Raw genomic sequence first — 25,274 nt, 5'->3', positions numbered from 1 at the left:
TATTTCCTAGCATCAGGATCTTTTCAAATGAATCAGTTCTTTGCATCAGGTGGCCAGAGTATTGGAGTTTCAGCTTCAGCATCAGTCCTTCCAATGAGTATTCAGGACTGATTTCCTTTAGGATGGACTGGTTGGATCTCCTTATGGTCCAAGGGACTCTCAAGAATCTTCTCCAACACCACAGTTCAAAAGCATCAATTCTTCGGCACTCAGCTTTCTCTATAGTCCAACTCTCACATCCATACATGACTACTGGAAAAACCATAGCTTTGACTAGATGGACCTTTGTTGGCAAAGTAACACCTCTGCTTTTTTAATATGCTGTCTAGGTTGGTCACAACTTTCCTTCCAAGGAGTAAGCATCTTTTAATTTCATGGCTGCCATCACCATCTGCAGTGATTTTGGAGCCCAAAAAAATTTCTGTCACTGTATCCTCATCTATTTGCCATGAAGTGGTGGGCCCAGATGCCATGATCTTAGTTTTCTGAATGTTGAGTTTTAAGCCAACTTTTTCACTTTCCTCTTTTACTTTCATCAAGAGGCTCTTTAGTTCTTCACTTTCTGCCATAAGGGTGGTGTCATCTGCATATCTGAGGTTATTGATATTTCTCCTGGCAATCTTAATTCCAGCTTGTGCTTCATCCAGCCCAGCATTTCTCATGATGTATTCTGCATATAAGTTAAGTAAGCAGGGTGACAATATACAGCCTTGTCATACTCCTTTCTCTATTTGGAACCAGTCTGTTGTTCCATGTCCAGTTCTAACTGTTGCTTCCTGACCTGCATACAGATTTCTCAGGAGGCAGGTCAGGTGGTCCCATCACTTCCCACTCTTGAAGAATTTTCCACAGTTTGTTGTGATCCACACAGTCAAAGGCTTTGGCATAATCAATAAAGCAGAAATAAATGTTTTACTAGAACCTCTTGCTTTTTTTGATGATCCAATGGATGTTGGCAATTTGATCTCTGTTTCCTCTACCTTTTCTAAATCCAGCTTGAACATCTGGAATTTCACAGTTCATGTACTGTTGAAGCCTGGCCTGGAGAATATTGAGCATTACTTTACTAGCATGTGAGATGAGTGGAATTGTGTGGTAGTTTGAGCATTCTTTGGCATTGCCTTTCTTGGGATTGGAATGAAGACTGATCTTTTCCAGTCCTGTGGCCACTGCTGAGTTTTCCAAATTTTCTGGCATATTGAGTGCAGCACTTTCACAGCATCATATTTTAGGATGTGAAATAGCTCAACTGGAATTCCATCACCACCACTAGCTTTGTTCATAGACAGCATTTAAAAATACATGGAACCATATTATAATGGTTCCAACCAAGTCAAGAATGTGATCCTGTTTCCTTTCCTTCTTCTCATTGCTTCTTGAAGGGTCACAGGTTTCTGTGAGCAAGATGGGAAGGGGACATGGAAGTAAGAGGCAGGGGTAAGGAAAGGCTTACACTCCAATCATTGTAGCTCACTACCTGTAAAGGCAGCCACCAGGGGAGGGTGGAAATGTTCATTTTACATTGATTTCTACACATGGCTAGACTTTTAAAGGGCTGACTGGATACTGCTATTTGCATTGTCATTTCTGAATTAAAGTGACTGTAGGACTTTACAGTGGTCAAAGTGCCCTGAGTTCTCATCCAGAGGCAGGAGAAGAAACTCCCTTTGAGTAAGTTTTTAAAGAGACAACAGGAGGCACAAATAAAGGTAATTTTAATTAGACTTTGTGAGTCCTGCTTAGTTCTATATCTTATCCCATGAGAAGAGCTTCCTAGTTAAAAGCCACCTTTCCCTTTCCCCAACTCTGTCTGTAATTAAAACTTGATGGGATTACAGTTAGAAGACTACAGTAAGGTGTTTCCTACCTTGATCCTTTCTCTTTAGTGGTGCTTTTGCTAACAGCCGTATTGCGTCCCGAAGTAGGTTCTGATTTCTCTTCAGTGGGAGATCCAAATCCAGCACTAAAATGAAAACTATTTTCTTTTGTCATTTGAAAAACCGCAACCAATGTCAGTCATATGAAAAGAACAATATGCTGCATTTGCAAGACATTTTAAAGGTTATAAGGCATTTTCACTTCCATTTTATGTTTGATTCCAATCAATGAGAAGAAACAGGGCACCAGGCATTATTCCATCTACAGATAAGGATGTGAAGCCTGATCACAGACCATGAGTCATGGGCTCAAGATCTTACTCTAGGTTCACAGCAGACAGAATGTCAAGCCAAGTTTCTTGGTTTTCATCCTGAAACTGTGTGACTGTGAGAAGAATAAAATTAAGCTGCCAAAACCTAAAATCTAAATTTCCTTTTTACTCCCAAATTAACGGAGAGAATTATTTGAGTGTAGACAAAACATCATTTTCTTACTTGGTCTTTTCTTTACTTGCTCTTCTTAAAGAAGATGAAGAAGAAATACTTCGTCCATAACCAACGTCTGATGACTTATCTTCCGTAGATGGAGGTGGAGAACTAAAATTTTACATATTTGAAATTATGTATAAATTAAAATAATTTGTCAATATTAACTTTGTCCTACAAAATAGATTTTTTTTCTGAAAAATTATATTTGGAGCTGACGTTTAACAGTGACACATTATTTTAATAGCAGAAAGGAGAGGTAAAGAAAAGATAAAATGAATACTCTAAAGCTTTTCATGACCTAGAACTGGAAATAGTTTTTAAGATGTGTCACATAAAATATATAGCTTCTACTACTTTTTATTATATTAGAAAAATTGGGCATCAGTGGTATTCTTGCATCTAGTTCTGGAGATTTGTAAACATAATTCATCTTGGTTTGCTCCTCTGTGTTTATACTTTCTTCAATTACTTGATGTTGCCAGAAGGGTAAGAATCCCTGACTGCAGAAATACATGTGGAGTTGAGTGGTAATGTGGAGTTAAAGGAAAAACTATGGTGGTGAATATTCCGTGGTCTTTACTATGTTAGGCTATGAATTTACAGACCAGTATTTAATTTACTTTCATGGTGGTGCTAGACACAGGAAGGAATAAAAGATACCATACTGGGCACCTTTATGTATTCACATGATGATAGACAAAAATTTTGCTTCCCCATATCCCTGCTCCCCATAAAGACTCACACATCAGAAGATCTACTGTTAATTAAGAGTATAGCACGTTGGTCACTTGGTTCTTGTAAGCAGAGATCCTTCAAAGGCAAAAGTTTGGTGCCAGAATTTACCTGTGGTAGTTTAAGAATTGAAAAGTAATATCTGCACGGGTTATATATTTTTAAAAAGTATACTGATATAATAGGTTCTCAATTATTTCAAGTATCTAATTTCACACACAAACACACACACACACACACACAGAAATAGGAATCTGAAGCTTGTGGATGTCTTGTCTTGTCTTTGGGCAAGATATACTCTCCAGTACCCCTCCGCTCCTACCCCAACCCTGCAAGTCTCTGTAGCTTGATACTCAGCTGTTTCACACCATAATGGTCAGACTGGCTCATGGAAGTATTTGAGTTTGAAAATCCATCCACATATATAAGGGAGAGTTTGTTGTCTGTAACAGTAACTAATTATTTGACAGATCACCAAAAATGTAAGGATGACTAAAAGCAAGCTAGATGAAGCCCTATACTAGCAATTTTATCAGCCTGGTGAAAAGGTTTAGACCATCTTGTGAGGTCCTTTTCTAATCAAGTAATAGATACCCCTCTTAGTCATGATTCTTTTAAAGTAAGATAGAGCATGTCATTCTTCTGCCCAGAACTCTGTCGTATTTACCCATTTCATTCAGACTAAAGGCCCACATCTTTGCAGTGGTCTACAAGCCCATCATGAGCTCCTACCTCTGTGATTTTGTCTATTATTCCACCCCTGGATGACCCAGCTTTAGCTATACTGACTTGGCTGTTTGCTTAAATGTGCCAACTGTGTTTACTCCTCATGCTTTCTGCACCTCCACCTATAAAACTCCTTCTCCATAACTAAGTCCCTCACCTCCTTCAAGTTTTTGCTCAGATGTTACCCTTTCAGTGGGGCTACCTGACTTCAATACCAAATTATGACTGTCAACCCCAGGATCCTCAGCATGATAGAGCCCCTTGTCCTTCTTTGCTCTCCTCCCCAGCAACTATAGTGGTTCTCATTTCGATCATGTGATACAATTTGTGAGATATACCGTTTGTCATCTGTTTCCTCTCACTGGTACCACGGGAGAAAAGATCTTTGTCTCATTTGTTCACTGACATATTTAAAGACTAAAATATCAGAAACTTAATATTTAGAATTAATCAGAGCAGGGGTCCCCAACCTCCTGGGCTGTGGACCAGTATCCCCTGTCCGATCAGTGGTGGCATTAGATTAGAAATAAAGTGCACAATAAATGTCATGCACTTGAATCATCCCCAAACCATCCTCCCCTATCCCTGGTCTGTGGAAAAATTGTCTTCCAAGAAATTGGTCCCTGATACCAAAAAGGGTGGGAACCGCTGAATCAGAGAGTTCTCCCTCATAAAGAAACTGTCTCATTAAGTTTTGTTCTTTGTTGTTGTTGTTGTTTTAACTCATGAACACGTATATTTGCCACAGTTTTTGACCTGTTGCATGGCAACATTTTTCCAACAAGTGCTCTTTGGTGGTTTTTCTGCTCTTTCCCTCATTTTTCTTAAAGCATCTTTGTACTAATAATGTGGCATCTGTTCTTTTAAAATTGCTCATCATTGAATGAGAGCAGTAATTTCTCGGTGGTTTGTATGTGTTCTGGAGGGTATGGTGGTGGCAGTGCTGGGAGAAGCAGAAGGAAGAGATAAAGTGTTAGGCTAGCTGTTCTGATTACTCAAAATGTCTCTAATTCTGTTACCACGATATAGCATTTCCTGTAAATATGGCTTAATTAGCTGTGATTCTTTTACGACCCTGTGTCCTCTGCTTCTTTGAAACCAAATTGGTCCAAGAAGGTTGCTGCCACCAGCCCTGCTCACCCCAGTTCCCCAGGGCCTGTCCACCCAGGCCCTGGCAAACCAGGCACATGGCTTTTGACCGTCTGAGTTGTCCATCCCCTCAGGAAGCACTGGTTTTGGATGGTGCTCTCTGAGATCGGCTACCACTCCTGTCCGTCTCGGTGCTTTTCCCCTTTCTCATTCTTCCTTCCATATAGCTTCTGCTTGATCCCAGGGACTTTTAAATGTTTCAAGTCTGCAGATCATACTTGTTTCCTACTTCTGCCTAAAATGGGATTTGTAGGTTTTTAAAAATTTCTCCATTTTCCTTACTGCTTTTGGTTTCCAGAAGTAGAAAATGCTGATTTAGACAGTAATGTCAAAAAGTCTTCAAGATTCTAATGTTTAGCTTCCCATTTCTTTCAACATTAACACTGAACTACACTATAAGTTGTTTTAAAATCATAATAATAAATGCAGCTAAGTAAAAAATAATATTATTCTGCATTACATGTTATAATTCAGTATTCCAATATGGCTCATTTCAATGAGATTATAATTAATAAAATGAAGACTTATATTTCTGTTGTTAACATTATAATTAACACGGAGCCCCAGAAGCAATATAAAAGAAGCTGATTCTTTTTTATTTTCTCTGAAACTTGAGATTAGCATTAGCAAGCTAATTTAAGTACAAGTAATTAAAATCTAGTTAAAACTGTACACAAATGGAAAATCTTATAGCCAGACAAAGTTTAAGGATGAAGTTCTGATTCCCAAGTTTCTGTCTATAAAAATAAAAATTATGTTAGGTGGTTATAAAATTGCAATGTAATGGCATCATGATGAAAGAACTGATCACTATATACTAAAATACAAATTAGTGCTGCCACTTACCCGACCATAATCATAGAATCCATCACTAATTATGTTACTTGATGACAAATAGCCAGTCTGGCTGTATTTCAGAGACAGGTAGTTGTTGAGCAGTTTGTTATAAGCTGCCTCACTGAATTTATTTTTTCGACTTACTGATACATTAATTTCTTCAAGGATATCTAAAGCCCTGTCAATAAAAGCAAAAATGACATTATTTGTCTTATATAAGCAAGCCAACATTAAGTTCCCATTTATGTACCTCACACTAGGATCCTGAATTGAAGAACTGAGATGGAAAGGTTAAAACCATCCCACCCATTTAGATAAACTAATCCTGACAGAGTTATAAAGACAGATCTGCCCTTTTTGAGAACATATATGCCATGTAGTAACTTACATTCAAACAGTTTGAAAAAGACACTTTCAGAAGAAAAACACTGTTCATTTAAAGCAAAAATTAGTATTGGACTCCAATTTTTTTCAGCTAACCAGTTGATATATGCAAAGAATAAAAATGGTTAGAAATAGTGTAAACTTGTCTGTGGAACCTTAAAACCCTATTGACTGTGATGCTAAAGGCCAAGTGACTCATAGGCTGTTGATAAGGAGAACCAATGCAGTGAAGCTGCTTAAAGGCATAATTGTAGTGGATAAGTTTGGGGGGACAGAAAAAGATAGATGACAGCCATAGCTTGACTTGTTTAAATTCAGTCTTGAAAGTTGAGAGAGCAAACCAGGGGAAAGTGAAAGAGGAGCATTTATCAAGACGAAAAAGTGGAAGAGGAAACATTGAAGATGATTTTGCAGAGGTGGTGAGGGAGGTCTAGGACCCCACTTCTGCAGACAGTCCCTTCAGAGGGACTGTGACCCACAGAGCTTCTGAATGACACCCAGCAGCCTGAGCATGGGCCTGGAAACTCTGCTGGACCCTCCTCCAGCCTGAAGAAAGTGTGTGTCCTTGATCTGAGCCAGACCCTCCAGGCCATGCCACCCACCCGAGCCTGCACAACTCCATGGCCATGGGCTCGTCCCCGGCGCAGACCATCACGGCCCAGCTGGCATTCCTCCGGACCTCCTCATTCTTGGAACGCAGGAGTTCTACCAGCGGCTCCAGCCCACCTGCATTTCTCAACTAGAAGTAGAAACCAGAATTTTACACATTAAGAGTATAGAACATAAACATTTATGCTTAAAAAAAAATCTCATTATTTGATTGTTGAAAGGGTGTTGAGTATGTAGGATGTGTCCATGTTTAGACCTATTAAATTCAGGGGGAAATAATCGATTGCAAAAACCTTAAGAGCCCAGTTCAAAATCTGTTCAAAATCAACAAGAGGCCACAGTAAAGTAATTGAGGGAGGGACTTTCCTGGTGGTCCAGTGGCTAAGATTTTGTGCTCCCAATGCAGGGGGACTGGGTTTGATCCCTGGTCAGGGAACTAGAACCCACATGCTGCAACTAAAGTGAAAGTGAAGGTGTAGTCTCTCAGTCGTGTCCTATTCTTTGCGACCCTGTGGACCATAGCCTACCACTCTCTTCCGTCCATGGGATTTTCCAGGCAAGGGTACTGGAGTGGGTTGCCATTTCCTTCTCCAGAGGATCTTCTTGACCCAGGGATCGAACCTGAGTCTCCCACATCGTAGGCAGACACTTTACTGTCTGAGCCACCAGGGAAGTCCAAAGCCAACTAAATAAATAATTTAAAAATGGATATTAAAAAATAATTTATTTTATTTGGAGAAAAATTATAATACTGTGATGGCTTTTGCCATACAACAACATGAATCAGCCACAGGTATACATGTGTCCCCCCCACCGTGAGAGAGGTCATTGTGATTTTACACAGGGCAGAGATAGGGCAAAGAACCTGTTCTCCTTCCCCTAAAGTGCAGTGTCCCATGTTCATTCACTCTGCTTCTCACCACTGCTGGTGCATTTGGTCCTGTGGTGGACAGAACCATGGGCTCCCAGAGATGCCTTTGTACCCTGGAGGGTTCTGGCAGATGTGGTTAAGTTAGGGATTTGAAGATGGGAAGATTGTTCTGAATTATCAAGTGGACCCAATTTAATTACAAGGGTTCTTTTAAGAAGAGAGAGATAAGAGTGTGTGGAGTAGGGAAAGGAAATTTGTAGAAACAGATATTGCAGTAATCTGCTTGGAAGATAGAGGAAAGGGCCACAGTCAAGAAATGGAGACGGATGGTCAAAGCTAGAAAGGGTCAGGAAACAGTCCCATCAAGTCTCCAGAAGGATTGCAGCTCTGTTAATATCCCAACGTTAACCCATAAGACCCATTTTCAGACTTCTGACCTCCCAACTGTGAGATAACAGAATCGTATCTGGCTACCTGATATGAACAGCCGACTCATTGGAAAAGACCCTGATGCTGGGAAAGATTGAAAGCAAAAGGAGAAGAAGGCAGCAGAGGATGCAATGGTTAGATAGCATCACTGACTCAATGGACATGAATTCAAGCAAACTCCGGGAAACAGTGAAATACAGGGGAGCCTGGCATGCTGCAGTCCACAGGGTCGCAAGGAGTCAGACACGACTTAGCGACTGAACAACAACAATTGCTTTAAGCTACTGAGTTGTAGTCATTTGTTATGGCAGCAGTAGAAAACAGACATGGTCTCCAAAGCTGGGCAGGAGTAACCAATGCAGGTAAGTGGCACCCGTGTCACCAGACACTGTGACCAAGCCAACCGTGTGGCCAAGGCAATGCTGAAGCAGTTCTCCAGAGGACGATCCATTCTATCATTCATATTTCTTCAAGGAGTGAAAAAGAAAAAGAACAAGAAGAGAATCAGGGGGAACTACACTAATTACCCTATTAAAAGAAATCACTCATGTATAAAATTATTCAGATGGGGGGGCGGGGAGAAAAGATTTGACAGAGCGCTTGTCTCCCTGTCTGAAATGTAATACTGTGCTATCTAAGCCTGGAGGACAAAGGAATATTCTACAGGTGTCTCTGTGTAGTATTTGAAAACAGGAGCCCTTATGAGACATGATCCACTTCCAATCATGTTCTTCTCAAACACAGGGGCTCTGATGGAAATTACACATTAGCACAAGTAACTTGGGCAGCTTTGTAAAGTTTACTTGAAGCATCTCATGCTTAGCAAGCCAAATTTCTGAACATCTTTATTTCTAAGTATAATACAAGATAGCAATCTGACTCCATGTGCTCTTTTGGCAAATATCTAACTCGTTTATGAATTTCTCCACTCATTCCTCCATTCATTTATTCATCCACTCATTCATTCAACAGCTGCTTATCAAGCCTATACTGTGTGCCAGATATGTATCAATGACATGAACACAGGGAAAGGAAACTTCGGTTCCCTTCCCTAAAGCCTCAGGGAGTTTATGGTCTTACCTACAAAAGCTAACACAAGACTGAGTTCAGGGAAGGCATGCACAGGGAGTGATGGGGTCACAAGAGCAGGACGTTTGAGTCCCTGTTTGAGGACTGAAGGCAGGCCTCATGGAGGATGAAATTGCTGAGCTGCATGTTGAAGGAGAAACAGGCATTTATCAGGTGGACAAACGTGAGACTAGCTTTCTGAGCAGACACATCAAGGAAGTATAAATAAGAAAACTGAGCATGCTGACAATTACAAATCGTATGGTATTTCTAGAGTGTAGCGTTACACCTGGGAGGTGAGTTCAGGCTGAGGCAGCACAGGTGGATCGTCTCAAGCCTTTACATAACTGTTCCCATGGGGGAGTGGCACACCACCGGGGACTTGCAGTGATGTGATGAGGCTCATATATTGAAAGGTCAGTTTAGGGACTTCCCTGGTGGTCCAGTGGCTAAGACTTCACTCTCCCAATGCAGAGGGCAAGGGTTCAATCCCTGGTCAGGGAACTAGATCCCACATGCTGCATCTAAGAGTTCACATGCTGCACCTAAGACCCAGGACAGCCAAAGAAATATATGCCAGTGCCAAGTCACTCAGTCGTGTCTGACTCTTTGTGACCCAGTGGACTGTAGCCCACCAGGCTTCTCTGTCCATGGAATTCTACAGGAAAGAATACTGGAGTGGGTAGCCATTCCCTTCTCCAAGGGATCTTCCTGACCTGGGATCAAACCTGGGTCTCCCGGATTGCAGGCAAATTTTTTACCGTCTGAGATGAATACAAATGAATTGAGTCAATAGGAACTAAGAAGCGGGGAGTAGGAAAAAACATCTAAGAGACAGAGGAGGAGATTTGTCTGTTGTCTGAGCAGACAGCACTGTGTGAGGGCAGGGGCTCTGGGCTGAGAAAGATGTTTTCTCACAAGCCTGACTTCCCGACCAATCAGCTCTGCTTTACACACATTAATTCTTTTTAGACCCATTTCCTCCTCTGTAAAATGAGGATGACAAATGCACCTATTCCTTTTTTAAAAACTGAAGTATAATTGGTTTATATACTACATGCATTACATATAGGTGGTTATTTATATTAGTTTCAGGCGTACAACATAGCAATTCAATATTTTTATAGACCATACTCCATTTACGTGAATGCTCAGTCACTCACTTTCTTGGCTGCATGAGGTCAGTTTGTTTCCCAACATCTTGCATCTTGAGGGATGGATGCGGTGAAACACTTGAAAATGTTTCAAATGAATGCAGGGTAGGCATCGACCAGAAGAGAGAAGGAAAGTGACGCAAACGCTCACCTCTGTGCGGGCGTCCGTGTCACACGCGGTTGCAGCAACGGTGAGGGCGGCTTTGCTCTGCACGATGGTGTTGGCCGACTGCAGCGGGCTGAGCAGGGCGTGCATGACGTCATGGCTCTGGATGCTCAGGCGGAGGGGCTCCTGCATGGCCATGTTCGTCAGCACCGTGGCTGCGTTGGCGATGGCTCCGTCTCGTTTGCTGGACAGGGTGTTGATTAATGCGTCTATACCATCACCTTCCGCAGCAGCTCTGGGTCAACGAAGGAGAAATGAATGCTGTTCACCCCACTTCAAGAACTGATCTTTGGAGCCTACAGCTAAGCTTATAAAACAAACGAGTGCATAAAGACAATTTTAGAAAGAAATTAATTTACGCGGGTGATGAACCTGGCATAGAAGCGCTGGGGATTTAAATGGAGTCTGGGGGAGGGCGGGGTAATGTCAAGTTATGAATGAATTTAAATAATCCTTTCCCTACATCTGCAGCTTTGGGTTATAGAAAAATGCATGATTGCTTCTTAGAAACTCTACTACAGCTGTTCATTTTTTAACTCGGTAATACTTATACGATCCGGAAATTCCAATTCAATAGTTACTGAATTCTATTAAAATATTTCTAACCAGTAAGAAAACAAAGCTTAAATAGGAGGAATGAGTGAACATGGAAATTTAAGATAAAATTCTTCAGTTTGTCTTCTTTTTAAACGAAACTGTTAACTGTAGGTAGATGTTAACACGTTTGAAGGCAGTAAATCATTTTGATGGGCGAATGTTGCTTTTACAAATTAAACATCAAGATCAAAGTCATGATATTGACAAAAAATAATTTTAGTAATGTAGGCATATCCAGTTGTTAAATTTCCTATTTCTAGTATAAAAAGACTACCATCATCCATTAATATATTATTAACATTTTCTCACAATTAGAAACCCAAACCTTCTTATAAAAACACTATACTTTCTATAGTCCTTGCTTTGTAATCACTCAAAAAGCTCATAAAAGAGTATAAATTTAAAAGACATAATTTTAACAGGTGAAAGATTATTTAATTATGTTCTTTAATGTTTGGAGTTGCTTCACGTATGATGTTTCAAGCAATAAAATATATAGAGCATCCTGGTTTTAAAGGAAGACCCCAAATTGTATTAAAAATCTGTTTAAATCATCATGGTAATAGAAGTAATCAAGACAATAAAAGTACACTTAAGACTCCAATAATACTAACATCTCTTTCAGGTTATATTTGACACTTTAAAAATTTAGGATCATATTAATAACCAAAATTGAAGGAAAAATAAAACAACCCTGAGGCTATATAGTTTAGCTCATCACCCTGCATTCTGATGAGTTCAATTTAATTTGGCTTTGTCACCTAAATTTGCTGATAGTGAAGGAGAATTAATATGTCAAAACAGAAGTCATCACAATTATTCATCAGAGAGCAGAATACACATATGACCTCAATAAGGAGACTGGTAGCTCTAGGTAAAAGGAAGCTGTGATTAGGCACAAACTAGCTCTGAAGGAGACTCAACTGCAGCCATTGGGCAGGAACGGAATGACATCATTCTGGAGAATGAAGGGTTCCTTGGTGTTGGCCTTGAAGGCAGCTCCCACCCTGGTTTATATAAATCCATCCAGAAAACACACCATGTTGATTGTCACCAAGGCGGAGTGAGCACTCAGCTCCGTGTTTCCCCTCTTCCAGTCCCTGGTGTCTGTTTAACCCTCTGTGTCACCTCCCAGTCTCTCTGGGAAAGCATCCTTTACAATTTGGTTTGATGACAGGTGACCAAAATTTGGGAGGAAGCTCAAGAAAAATATTGAGAGGAAGGCCTTGCATCTCACTATGACAGACTGAGGGAGAGCACTTAATTACTGTTCGTCAAGTATAAAATAAACACTCTTAAGATTATTTCACATTACACCTCTCTCCTATTATTGACATGGTGGTCATTTGATTTTGTGAAGAAGGGAATTTGAGGCTCTAATATAGCCTAAATTTGGTGGAACTTCTCATATTCAACTTATAGTAAAAATTGACATAAAAACTACCAGCAGTAATTTAAAATTATGCATATCTTCTAATTAGTATATGCTTCTTGTTGTTTAGTCACTAAGTTGTGTCTGACTTTTTGTGACCCTGTGGACTGCAGCACACTAGGCCTCCCAGTGCTTCACCAACTCCAGGAGCTTGCTGAAACTCATGTCTATTGAGTCAGTGATGCCATCCAACTATCTTATCCTCTGTCACCCCCTTCTCCTCTTGCCCTGAATCTTTCCCAGCATTGGGGTCTTTTCCAATGAGTCAATTCTTTGAATCAGGTAGCCAAAGTATTGGAGCTTCAGCTTTAGCATCAGTTCTTCCAATGCTTAAACCTCAAAATATTTTGTTTCCTTTGACTTGTTTTTCGTGCACTTAATGTAATCCATTCCTTAAACCAAATACTTTGTGATTCTTAATCATTGTAAACACACCTTGGTTAAAATGTATTTAGTGGTTTTAGATGTTCTCTTTTTAACACATCTTGGAGTGTAAAGAAGAGCACACAATGGTATCCATGAGAGAAGCCAGAAGTATTTTAAGTAAATGCATTTCAGTAAATTCTCAAAGGTTTTGTCTTTTGTGTGTATCAGGGAGTTTATAGAAAATTTAAGTAAGTACATAGGATCATACTCCATCATTTTAGTTTCTCCTGGGTCATGGAGACACAGGGATTTTCATCAGGCGTGCCTCTGCTCTCAGTCTTTCTGCCTGGATTCTGCTTCTCTCTTTCTCCTGTACAAAAGCATGTCTGGCCCTGGTTCATTTATACTCTACCTTCTGCTCTTTCTTTGCTCTTTATGGAGGCAGTAAAGGGAAGTGCATTTTTATGTACTAGCTGTTTAAAAAGCTCGAAGATTCTAGACACAGTGGAATATAGCTTTTACTAAATTGAACATAACTGCCAGCACCAAATCATACATGCACAGCTGGGAGAGCAATGTAATAGAATGTATACATATCTGCCCATAATTTGCTATGGGCAGCTCTAAGTGCAAAATGCATAAATGAGATTAAATTATGATATGGAAAATCAAGCTATTAGTCTTACTTAAAAAAACTAATTTCAGTTATAGAAATGGAGTGCAGAATTTGTACTTTAAAAAAAAAGAATTGCATTAATTTTGTATCTTTCAAACTCAAGACACTATGTCTTATTTCCCCCATGTCTAACATATACACAAGCCAAATCCTATCCTATTCTAAAACACAATTTTAGTTTCCTAGATGGAACAGTATTCAAATGGATAGGACAAAAGTCAAACTACTTTGTTACAAAATACAGAATTACAGGGTCATATGTCATTGCGACAATCTGAACCTATTTTCTGATATTTACTCTCATTAGTCTCCATCCGGTTGGACTTTAATCAAATAAGAGTTTAAAATGTAAACTGAAAAGTTTAACCAAACTAAAAACCAAATATGGGGATGTATGAAAACATGTTTATATCATATATGTAAATAGAAGTGAAGTTTGACATGTCATGTCTGTCAGACAGTTTATTACCAAGTCCTGACTATTTCCCTCCTCTGTATTTCTCAAATCCCTCCCTTTCCTCTATCTCCATCTCTCCCTCTGAATCCAATCCAATATCCTTTCTTATGGATTGATGTAAGTTCTCTCCTAACACACTTTCCCCCTCATCCACTCCAAACTTTTCTCCATCTTACAGTTAGTGATTTAAAAAATATATATATACACACACATATTTATACATATATATGTATATATACATATATGTATTTGGCTGCACTGAGTCTTACTTGCCACACGTGGGATCTTCTTTCTAAACCTTAGTTGCAGCACTTGGGATCTAGTTCCCTGACTAGGGATCAAACCCACGCCCCCTGCATGGGGAGCACATGCATGGCTGCATGGTCTAGCCACTAGACCACCAGAGAAGTTACTAAAGTGATTTACACTTCTTTCACTTTTATATTTTTATTGGAGTATAATTGGTTTACAATGTTGTGTTAATTTCTGCTGTATGATGAAGTAAACCAGCTATATGTATACATATATCCTCTCCTTCTTTAGCCTCCCTCTCACCCCGCCCTTCCCATCCATCTAGGTCATCACAGCACGCAGCTGAGCTCCCTGTGCCATACTGAAGATTCCCACTATCTATTTGCTTTGGCACAATGGTAAAGAATCCACCTGTCAACGCAGGAGACGCAAGAGAAGCAGGTTTGATCCCTGGGTTGGGAAGATCCCTTGGAGTAGGAAATGACAGCTCACTCCAGCATTCTTGCCTGAAAAATTCCATGGACAGAGGAGCCTGGTGGGCTACAGTCCATGGGGTCACAAAAGAGTCAGACACAACTGACTGACTGAGAACGCAGCCAAGTATATTTATGTCAAACCTCATCTCCCAGTTCATCCCACCCTCCCTACCCCACCTCGTGTCCACACATCTATTCTCTCTGTCTGCGGCTCTATTCCGGCCCTGGAACTAGGTTCATTTGTGCCATTTTCCTAAATTCTGCATACATGTGTTAAATATATGGTATTTGTTTTTCTCTTTCTTAGCCATAAAAGGGAATGAAATTGGGTCATTTGAAAAGATGTGGGTGGACCTGGAGTCTGTCAAAACAGAATGAAGTAAAGTTACTTTTTAAATAATAAATATAATCATATTTCCCCTCTACTTAAAGCTTCCACCATTCCCCACTGCTCAGGATAAAGCCCCGGATGTCTCATGCGTCCTCTGGGGCTGAGCATGAGTTCCCGGGGGCTGAGCATGAGCTGACCCTGTCCCCTTCACCCCCATGCTCCCTGCCAGCACTCCCTGTTGCTGCATCCCAGCCCTTTCTGGCAACCTTGCCAGGCTCCATGTCACCTCAGGCTGTCCTCACACTCTGGTCTCCCTGACTGGACATTTCTTCCCCCGATAATTCCCATTCATCTTTCAAAGTTCAGCACTAATATCTCCTCCTCAAGGAAGCATTTCTTGACCCCCAAACTAGGTTAGGTCTCTTTTTCACATGAGCTCAGAGCATGCATTTGCTAAACATAAAAGTTTCTTTTTGTTTTAAAAAATGAGATTTTGGTACAAACGTTCACAGTCAGAGAATAGTAACCATCTCAAAATATTATTTCATGGCACATGTTATGGAAAGGAATTCAACACAAAAGTTTTTTATATTAAGTCCCCAAGCCCCACAGTGAAAAAGCACTTACAGCAGGGGCACTAAGAATACTAAGGAAAATTTCAGTTGCAAAATAGCATCTATTTTACGCCTCCCTGTATTTACTGTGCTGTTTCATGTCTGTGTGCCTTTGCACTCATGCTCTCTTTGCCCCAAACGCCTTGCCCTATTTCTCCCACACCTCTGCCTGAGGACCACTAGCTCACCCTGCAAAACCGGCTCACTCGCCCCTTCCTAGGTGAAGTTATCCGCATCCATTACTGCCCCTCCTTACTAATCACCCCTCCTCTGTGTCTAAGCCTGGTACCTACTTCTCAGGCAGTCTTTTTATATCCCCAGTGCTGAGAAGATCAATATATTTTAATTGACTTGAATCACCTCAAGGGGAGTGATGAGAACCTCTGCAGGTGTTGAGAAACAGAGGGAAAAGTACTCAGCTCAGTTTTAAGTTCACAAGAAGGGAGCGGACTCAACAGTACGGGGATCTCCACCTGTATCACTTAAACAGCTGCTCTTGAAAGCAGGTTATTTCCTCCTCACCCCTGGGCTTCTCTAATTATACAGTGAAGTCATTTTTGTAGGGAGTGTAATAGACGAATCTTGCACTTGACACAGTGTCTTTGGGATCTACTCCTTTAGGGTATCAAGGGATGTGGATATTCTGTCTTTGTGGACACGGTGGAATGTTTATTTGGGCTCTGTCTTCGGAGGACATGATTTGGTACCTCTCGGATGTTGATTCTTGCTGCTGTTGGGAGGCTCACATTTAACCCATCTGCAAAGGCTGGTTACATGAATCAAGGGTGACCTTGGGCCGCACGGAAAATCTGTTTAACAGAGCCCACATACCGGGGAATATGTGGAACCCGATGGAACAGATGGTAATATTGGCAATCAGAACCTTGTTTGTTAACAGTGATTACAACCATTCCCACCAGCACGGCTTTTCATATGTCTCCGTGAGGTTTGTCACACCAAAGAAAGACATATTGGTGGCAGACACGCTGCGAGTGGGGCGGGGAGGTGCATGTGCAGCAATGACTGGGGGCTGGCGAGTTTAATTGCGGGTTCCCGCGAGTCTATACAGGTGCAAGGGGGGTGGGGCGCGGGCCGCTAAGATAAACAGATCTCCTGGTTATCACAGCCAGATTTGGAATGCTGTGAACAGGATTCCTGACTCTCATTCCAGCCAGCTTTTCAAAGGTAATGACCCGAGAAGTCGAGGGTGTTCCTTAAATTGATCGATTTCTGAGTCCCAAACAGCCGTCACCCCGAGGCAGCCCCACAGCTGCAAAAGACAAAGAAATGTGCCCTCCAACTCTGGCTGAACCCCAGGATTGACAAAAGTAGCCAAGAGATTGTCTCTTTTTAAAGAAATATTTAAAGACGTTTATCCTGTAGTAAGGGACTGAATCATGATTAAACTGCAGGCAAAAATCTTAACGAATGTAAAGTAATATTATTATTAAAGTGAAACCCATCCATGAAAACGAACGGAGGGAGCTTTGCCTCCTATAGCAAAATAAGAAAAAAAAATGCAAAAAAATTTTTTTAAGTATGTGAAATCAAATTGTTTCCATCATACCGAGGTGCCCTAGCAAGTACGATTTGGGGGCTTCCAGAATATGCTTTTAACTACAGTTGCTGCGACATCAGGATTTTTCAAGAGAAAACTGCTAGTTGCGAGGAGTCGAGTACACCCTAACCTGGCCCCTCCACAGAGAACACACAGGGTTTTTTTGTTGTTGTTTTGTTTGTTTTTACCAATTACGAGGCAGTCAGTCAAGGTGCAGGGAAATCAAATGTAATTTTCTTACAAGTGACAAGGAATCTTTATTGACCTATCTGTTCAATCAGGATACCTCACTTCCATACATGCCACCTTCTGTCTCAAAAAACTGGAATGCCTGCCAATAAAAAACTAGATGCCATCAGGAAAGAACAACTGTCTTCATTTAACATGGCTGACTTGTCTCCTGATAAAATAGGGATAATGGTCAAGGTGTTAGAACATTCATAATCAGTCCCTTCTGCAGCTATCAAATGTTTCTGTTTAGCCTGGAAGTCAGTCTGTTTACATATCTGGATGTGACAGGGGCCACAATCCCAAAGTAATTAAGGATACCACGTTGTTGATTTTCTTAACTAAATAATAAGGATGCTGAAATCTCTAGTGTGACTGCACATAAAAAAAAAGAAAAAAACCACTGGCCATTGCCAGGACTATCCTCAGCTCATCAGCTCTAACGTCGGTTCTTCGGAGAGACCCTCTTTGATGAGCTGTGTCATTCCTGTGACTCCTTTCACAACCCTGGTGTCATGCATGCCCCTCTCTATGATATCATGCTGTTTTATTTAATCCATACTGTTACTGCCTCTGAAATTACCTTAAAATTACTCATGTGTTGTCTGTCTTCCTGTCCAACCTGTAAGCTTTATGAAAGCAGTTTCATGGAACCATTGTCATGTTCCCTACAGTACCCCTACAGCCGAGAGCAGTGCCTGGCACACAAAGAACACCCAAGTGACAGTGAAATAATTTACACAAGAAACCAAAATTTAACCTTTGGGATAAAATGATAAAAGTGGTAAAGAGTGATCCCATCTATTCCTAGTGGAAATTTGTGTTGCAGGCTCCCTGGATCAAGGGTAATCACTTGGACGTGCAAAATAGAATCCAGATTCCATTTTTATTTTGTTTTATAGTTAAGAAAGATAAAATTTAGTGAGAGAATTGCTCAGGGAGCAAGTCAATCAACAGACACAAAATTAAAACCATGGTGATCTGACTTCTAGTTCACTATGGGTTTTTTTCAATTACTAATATCTTAAGCTTTAAACAGATATTGTATTTTCTGGGGGGGGGGGGGGCGGGGGGTGGAAGCCAGCATCCATTTGGTTTACTTCATCATTCCTTAGGAAATGAGAAATAAGGGAGACCATTTTGACGCACAGCATTTTGGGAAATTCTTACTAACCTTTGAATACATTTTTTTTTTTCTTGTTTCTTATTCTCTTATAAAGAGAAAACAAGGATGAGGAGGAAGTCAAGTGATAACGGGGAAAGAAACCTGGGAGAAAGGTGGAAGGAGGGAGGAAGGAGAGGAGGGGATGGAAACTCACTTCTCCAAAGGTGCCTCCAGTCTGGTGGAATCCAAAGAGACCAAGAAGGCAGAGGGAAACATTTTGGTGGGAATATTTGGAGAAGCTCAAACTCAGGGAGATAGTGAGCAGGAGGCAGAGAAAGAAAAATCATGAGCTTTCTCTGGAGGTAGGTAGCTGACTGGCTTGGCGTATAGTATCCATCCCACCTCTGTGACCTTGAACAAGGACTGTGCTTCTGTTTCCTCATCTGCAGAATGGACATGATGATAAGACTCGATACATCATAGGGAACGCTTCGAGTATTTACTGATACATTCCATTTCAAGTACTTAGCTCAGTGCCTGGCCACACATTCCAACTATCAACATAATTTCATCGTTTCATCATCATCACCACGTCAGCAACATTATCACATCATTACCCACACCTACTCAGTGAGCCACAAGAGCAGAGATTTTCCTATAATCCTGTCTCCATTTCTAGGATCATGGGAAAATAGCATCCTATTTACAAATTTGCATCTATGTATGAACTTTTCATTTTCAGACAACTTTTCAGCTAGACAGTCAAATCTCCAACCCCTGCAGGGCTGGAGCTGAAGCAATTTCCTCAAGCATCACTCCTAAGTCTTTGTTTGATCAAACTGTTTGATACTTTCCACTTAAAATAAGTTACATTGGAAATTAAGCCTGAAAGAGGTACTAGCAAATTTAAAATAAGGTTATGCAAATGTCAGTCTTTGCTTTCCAGGTAATAAAAGCAGGATAGATAATTTTCTAATTGAACATTTTGTGGGATTCATCTAGCCTCAACTGGTAGCTAATAAAATTCAAACTGTGAAGGTCGACTAGGGATCAACTGACACAAAATGGGGATATGGAATTGACTTGTTTCATTGAAAAATCCAGCTTTTCATTCTATATATTCCTTAAAATCAGAGGTGTTTATCAATATACAGTTAGCAGAGAAGGAATCTAGGTACTAAGGTGGGTAGAAATAGAAAGTATCTACTCAGTAAGCTTGGATGGAAATAAGGAAAGAATACTACTTAAGTTTACCATGAAGGTGCCTCCCATGTATTTTATCTGTTAATTTCAGAAGGCTTTCAAGATAGTGAATAACACTTTAAATAAGTTTTTTGAGGTATCATCCTGAATACAAAAGTTTGATACATCCTTACTACAAAATTGAACTTTGTAAAAGGAACTAATTCAAGTTATCTTGGAGGATTCTCATCTTATGAGCATTTTAATTTGAAGGAGGTAGCATCTGACAATAAAGTGATATAAGAATTTTAAAACCAAATAATTTCTATTATACAAAGTCAAGAGCAAAAAATTCAGCTCTAGAGTAAGTACCATAACAACAAGATTAATTTATGTCGGTTAAGCATATTATATTTATCCTATATGGTTATGTAGCACAGGTGATATTCAGCCACCAGGACAATGAATGTGTCAAAATATTTTGAAATGACTTCACCTTAAAAAGAGACAAAGACAAGCATCTATTAACACACAGCAGTAGAATATTATCTGTTTAAAAGCACCACAATGGAATGATTTCCAGATCACAGTCTTTCAGTAATGTTTTTAAATATTATTTTAAACACACTGAAGAATATTTCAGATTAAGTCGGTGTGCATTTTCACTAAAATACAGAGCAAATCTCCCATTACCTTTTCTGCCCCTCCCCCAACATCTTCCTAAACTGCCACTAGGGGTCAGTATGAAGACACAGTTACTCCACTGTTAGAGGAAAACGGACTGCTGAAAACATTTTCTCCTGTGAAAAGCCCTAACAAAGACCATAACTGCACAGCTTTAGCATTACCAAGTCCAGCCCATACATCACGTCTGTAACATGAGTTTGCATTTTTCCTGAGGCTGCATTTTAATGTTGTAAATCACAGTGGATTATGACTATGGTCAATATTTCTTTGATTAAAAAAAAAAAAGTATTGTAAATGACAAGATTACTTATTCGTAAGTGAATCTGTGTGGATTGGTCAAGAAGTATGATCTAGAACAGATGTTAAAGTTTATTTTCAAAGGGTGATGGTATGCATCTCTAGCCATCTGGGAGATAAATATATATATCTTCCTGGAGGGGAATGGCAATGTGGAAGTGAATCTTGTGATGTTTTGCCAACTTTAAGAGAGGTGTTTTGTCCCCTCCTTTGAAATGACCATCATCATTCACTGCACTACAGCCTCAAGTGCACAAGAAAATACAGTACATCCCCTACATAGGAACCTTCAAGTTGTGAACTTTCAAAGATGTACATGTACCCAGAGAAAGGAGGAAGAAGACGTAATTAAAGAGCCAAAGAGATTCACGATGCAGGAAATGGCAAGAGGGTTTTCTTTATTTGAGGAGACACTGTTAGCTTTTGAGACACAGGACCCAAATGTGGAACGGTACACAAAGCTTGCAGCAGCCATTAGGAATGCAGTCCAGTGCATCAATGACAAGAGAAAAAGCTACTACCCAGACATCGCTGGATTCTTTTTTCAAGAGGGTAGATAGAACTGAATCCAGCAAGGAACCAAAACCTGGGCTATCAATGTCAGGCATGAATGAAACTGCAGCTTGCCCTCCGTCTCCTAGTGCGGGTGATCCTTCAGCTCTACCATCTCCCACCTCCCCTTCCTCCTCCAGTCAGTAACTCTTCTTGCCTGTTCACTTGATGCCAGTCCCTGTGTGCCAGCCGTTGTAATGTACTGTACTTTTCAAGGTGCTGTACTGTGAGATTAAAATTGTTTTACTTTTTGTTTTTTACCTACTATTTGTATGAAAAGTATTATAAACCTATTACCGTATTGTACTATATAGCCAATTGTTAGTTGGGTACCTAGGCTAACTTTGTTGGATTTATCAGCAAAATGAACTTATAAACAAATTGGACTTACAAATAAGCTCTTGGAACGGAACTTGTTTGTATGTAGGAGACTTACTAAAGACTAGCACTAGTCTATACTTAAATCTGCAGAATAAAAGAAAGTAAAAGAAATATTTGTAGAAATAAATACATAAGTACACTACCTTCCACTAACCCTATTTATTGGGGGGGAGGATTTTTTAAAAAGCTTTGAAAAGTGGTTTTCAAACACTAGAGAGATTTAACATTATAAGAAACTATTCAAGGTCAGGCCCTTCCCTGAAAATACTGAATGGATAGAGAGTTGGGTCATTGTGAATAAATGAAGTGCTGTGTTTTCTTGATGTTTTATATGTGGCACATCTTTAAAAGATTTTCTCTACACATTACATGACTTTCTTAGGCATGTTCATGCATGCTTGGTCACTTCAGTCATGTCCTACTCTTTGTGACCCTACGGACTATAGCCCACCAGGCTCCTCTGTCCATGGGATCTTCTAGGCAAGAATACTGGAGTGGGTTGCCTTGCCCTCCTCCAGGGGATCCTTCCAACCCAGGGATCAAACCCAAGTCCCTTCTCCTTCACTGGCAGGTAGGTTCTTTACCACTAGCATGACCTGAGAGGCCCGTCTTAGGCCTAGCACCCTGATAAATAATTCTACTAGATATTAAAATGATTCAGTCACTGCTTTATTTCTGTGTTAGTAAAGAGAAATATGAACACTGGTAATACAGAATGACAGGTCATCCATATAGAATGAGGACATTGAAAAGTTCCCAAAGCACTCAACATGCACATCTGTATAATTCGGGGGCATTCTGTCTCTTCCTGGAGTCTCTTTGGGGTGTTCTCCCTACTCATCCCCTCATTTCCTTTGTTGTGGTCTTGACCACAGGTCACATGATAGCAGGATGGTCCCTAGAGAAGAGTTGTCTCTGGTAGTGTGGAAGCAGCAGTGGCCCAGCAGTCCAGTCAAAAAAAAAAAAAAAATTGTTTTAAAAGTAACCACTATATATGCTGCCTTGAGTCACTGCTGTTGTGGGGAGGGCTATTAAAAACAAAAAAATAGGGCTTCCTTGGTGGTCCAGTGATGAAGAATTCATCCTGCAGTGCAGGGAACAGCAGTTCAGTCCTTGATCTGGGAAGAACCACATGCTGGGGGACAACTAGGCTGTGGACCACAACTACTGTGCCAGTGCTCTGGAGCCCGTGTTCTGTGACAAGAGAAGCCACCGAAATGAGAAGCCTGTGCACTGCAACTAGAGAGTAGCCCTCACTCCTCACAACGAGAGAACCCACTCATAGCAATGAAGACCCAGTGCAGCCATAAATAAATTAATTAAAAAGTTTTAAAAAATTTAAAAACATTAAAAATAAGGAAATGGAGATAACAAGTTCTGCAAGATTTAAGGAAATCACCTGGTTTTTATGGAGATACTATGAAGTAAATATGAAGAATCAAGAGTGAATTAGTATGATCTATATATATATACAACAGCGACTTGACTGAGCATTTTCTATAGCAAAACCATAGTTTCAGCTGACCTCTCTATAAACATTAAAGTAACTGTAGTTATTACTTTTTACACTTTAATCTTATTCATGTTTTATTTCTTAAAAAAAGTGTATCTTTTGAAAAATATCTAGTTAGCAATCACATTATTTTCTAGTCTTTTCATTGTTTACCAGTATCCAAAATTTACTTACTGTTGGCATTGGGAAATGAAAAGCGCTGAACAGTTCTCATTCTTGGAATGACTGAAAAACTCTAATTCTGATCAGATCCAACAGATGGCAGTGATGCTATAAATTAATAGTTTAAACTATTCTAATATAGAGAATCTGCCCCTCAGGAAATGTCAACCAAGAACAAATGCTCTCGGTAGTTATGTAAATAATATAAAACTTTGATATGACTAATTGGATTTAAGAAGTACAATGTAAATATGTAGTTTAGCTGAAATAGTACTTCTTTCAAAAATAAACAACTTTCTCCTTTCTAAAAGGTATTATAAATTGAGAATTGTCAAAAAGATCAACAATGAACCAAAAAAGGATAATGGTGTCCAAATTAACTAACTGGATTACATTTTTAATGCTTTTTTAAACAATTATTTATTTATTTGGCTGCACCGGGTCTTAGTTGTGGCATGTAGGACCTAGTTCCCCAACCAGGGATTGAACTCAGGTCTCCTGTATTGGGAGCTCAGAATCTTAGCCACTGGAACATCAGGAAAGTCCCCTGGATTGCATATTTATATAAAATTCATTTTTGTTTCTCTGTTTCCATTTCCACCTATTTCTTTCTATGGTGGTTGTTTTAACCTCACTTGTTACTTATTCACTTAAAAATGATTTTACTTTTTTCCCTCCTATCACTTTAAATAAGTGACTCTGGCTCTTCTGGTCCTCTTTTCCTGTACCCTCAAGCTTACTCTTATTCATTGCCTTTTGTCCACTTTGAGTGACTTTATTCTGCAGATAATACAGAATGAAAAGTATGGCTAGAAGACTCTTAGAACTGAGTGGCTTTCCACTTTGTGAATGAGATTCTGTGAAAACAAACAACACAATACAGATGATCACTTTCTATTTTAAGTTATCGGCACTGGTTGATAACAGATCTTCTTTCACTGTCATTTTCCTTTTGATTGTGTTATTGGTGTGCGCCCACTCCCCCACCCCACTCCCAAAATGCTATTATGGGATGGGGACTATTCTAGATGCTTGTTGTGTCAGTGAATTAAACAGACAAAGGTGCTGGGAGCTGGTCAGAGAACATCATGAATGAACTGTGTGTTGCTAAGAAAATGCTAAGAGCTCTGAGGAAAGGGCAGCAGGAAAGGAGGCTGGAGAAGGTATGTGGGTGGTGTGCTGTGACCACAGTGGTCACCGTTGGCCTTCTTGGTGTGGCATTTGTGCAGATTGAGGGGGTGGGGAACTGCGTGGTAGGCATTCATGGAGTGGAAGAACATTCCATACAGAAAGGATGGTCATGCAAAAGGCCTAAAGCAAAACACTCCTGGGAGGTGAACGGACTTCCAGAATAACTTTATTGTCTATTTTACTCTTCATCATTTTACTCCCTGACAGTAGCTTTTTTGTTTATAAGTAAAAGGGTTTGTGTTTCTTGAATTATTTTTTAAATTACACTTTCACTTATCCATAACTCAAAAATACCTGGAGACTTCACATATCCAGAACACACATGAGAACTATCAGAAAATGAAAGAAAAGAAAGAAATGGCCTGTGGGGACCAAAACACCACTAGAGACGTGGCCTCAGGTCCTCCATTATTATCTTTTATATAAAATTTGATAAAGCTAGGTTACCTGGTAGCCAAGCTTTACACTGACTGAAAAGAAGGGATTTCAAGAGAACGTTGACAGGGTTGGCCCTACCCATCAATTCTAGAGATGGCAGTGAACATTAACACTGCCAGCCTGTGTAAGGAGTCAATAAAATGTATCAGCCCAAAGGCGCTCCACCTGGAGGCTATCCTCAGCAGCTGGGCAAGCATCCCCCTTCCCTAAGGGGCCTGAGTACACTACCATGCGTGTATGATAGCCACTTACTCAAAATGATAACCGCAGTGCATCCCCTCTCCCCTC

The 25,274-nt window shown here is 40.1% G+C and overlaps 1 protein-coding gene across 1 annotated transcript in view; it reads right to left on the bottom strand.

Moving 5' to 3' along the window:
- Positions 1-25,274, bottom strand: part of ARMC3 (armadillo repeat containing 3) — a 122,755-nt gene that overhangs the window by 16,154 nt on the left and 81,327 nt on the right. Inside the window, exons 12-17 of the mRNA XM_061127542.1 lie at positions 10,477-10,726; positions 6,797-6,933; positions 5,820-5,988; positions 3,109-3,209; positions 2,373-2,474; positions 1,868-1,963 (exon numbers count right to left, since the gene is read on the bottom strand). Coding sequence (XP_060983525.1) covers positions 1,868-1,963; positions 2,373-2,474; positions 3,109-3,209; positions 5,820-5,988; positions 6,797-6,933; positions 10,477-10,726 — 855 coding nt within the window. The remainder of the gene's footprint in view (positions 1-1,867; positions 1,964-2,372; positions 2,475-3,108; positions 3,210-5,819; positions 5,989-6,796; positions 6,934-10,476; positions 10,727-25,274) is intronic.

The sequence above is a fragment of the Dama dama genome, chromosome 23 (genome assembly GCF_033118175.1).
Source record: "Dama dama isolate Ldn47 chromosome 23, ASM3311817v1, whole genome shotgun sequence".
NCBI lineage: Eukaryota > Metazoa > Chordata > Mammalia > Artiodactyla > Cervidae > Dama > Dama dama.
Note: the sequence above shows the minus strand (reverse complement) of the source record. Positions and strands in the feature narration are given on the sequence as shown.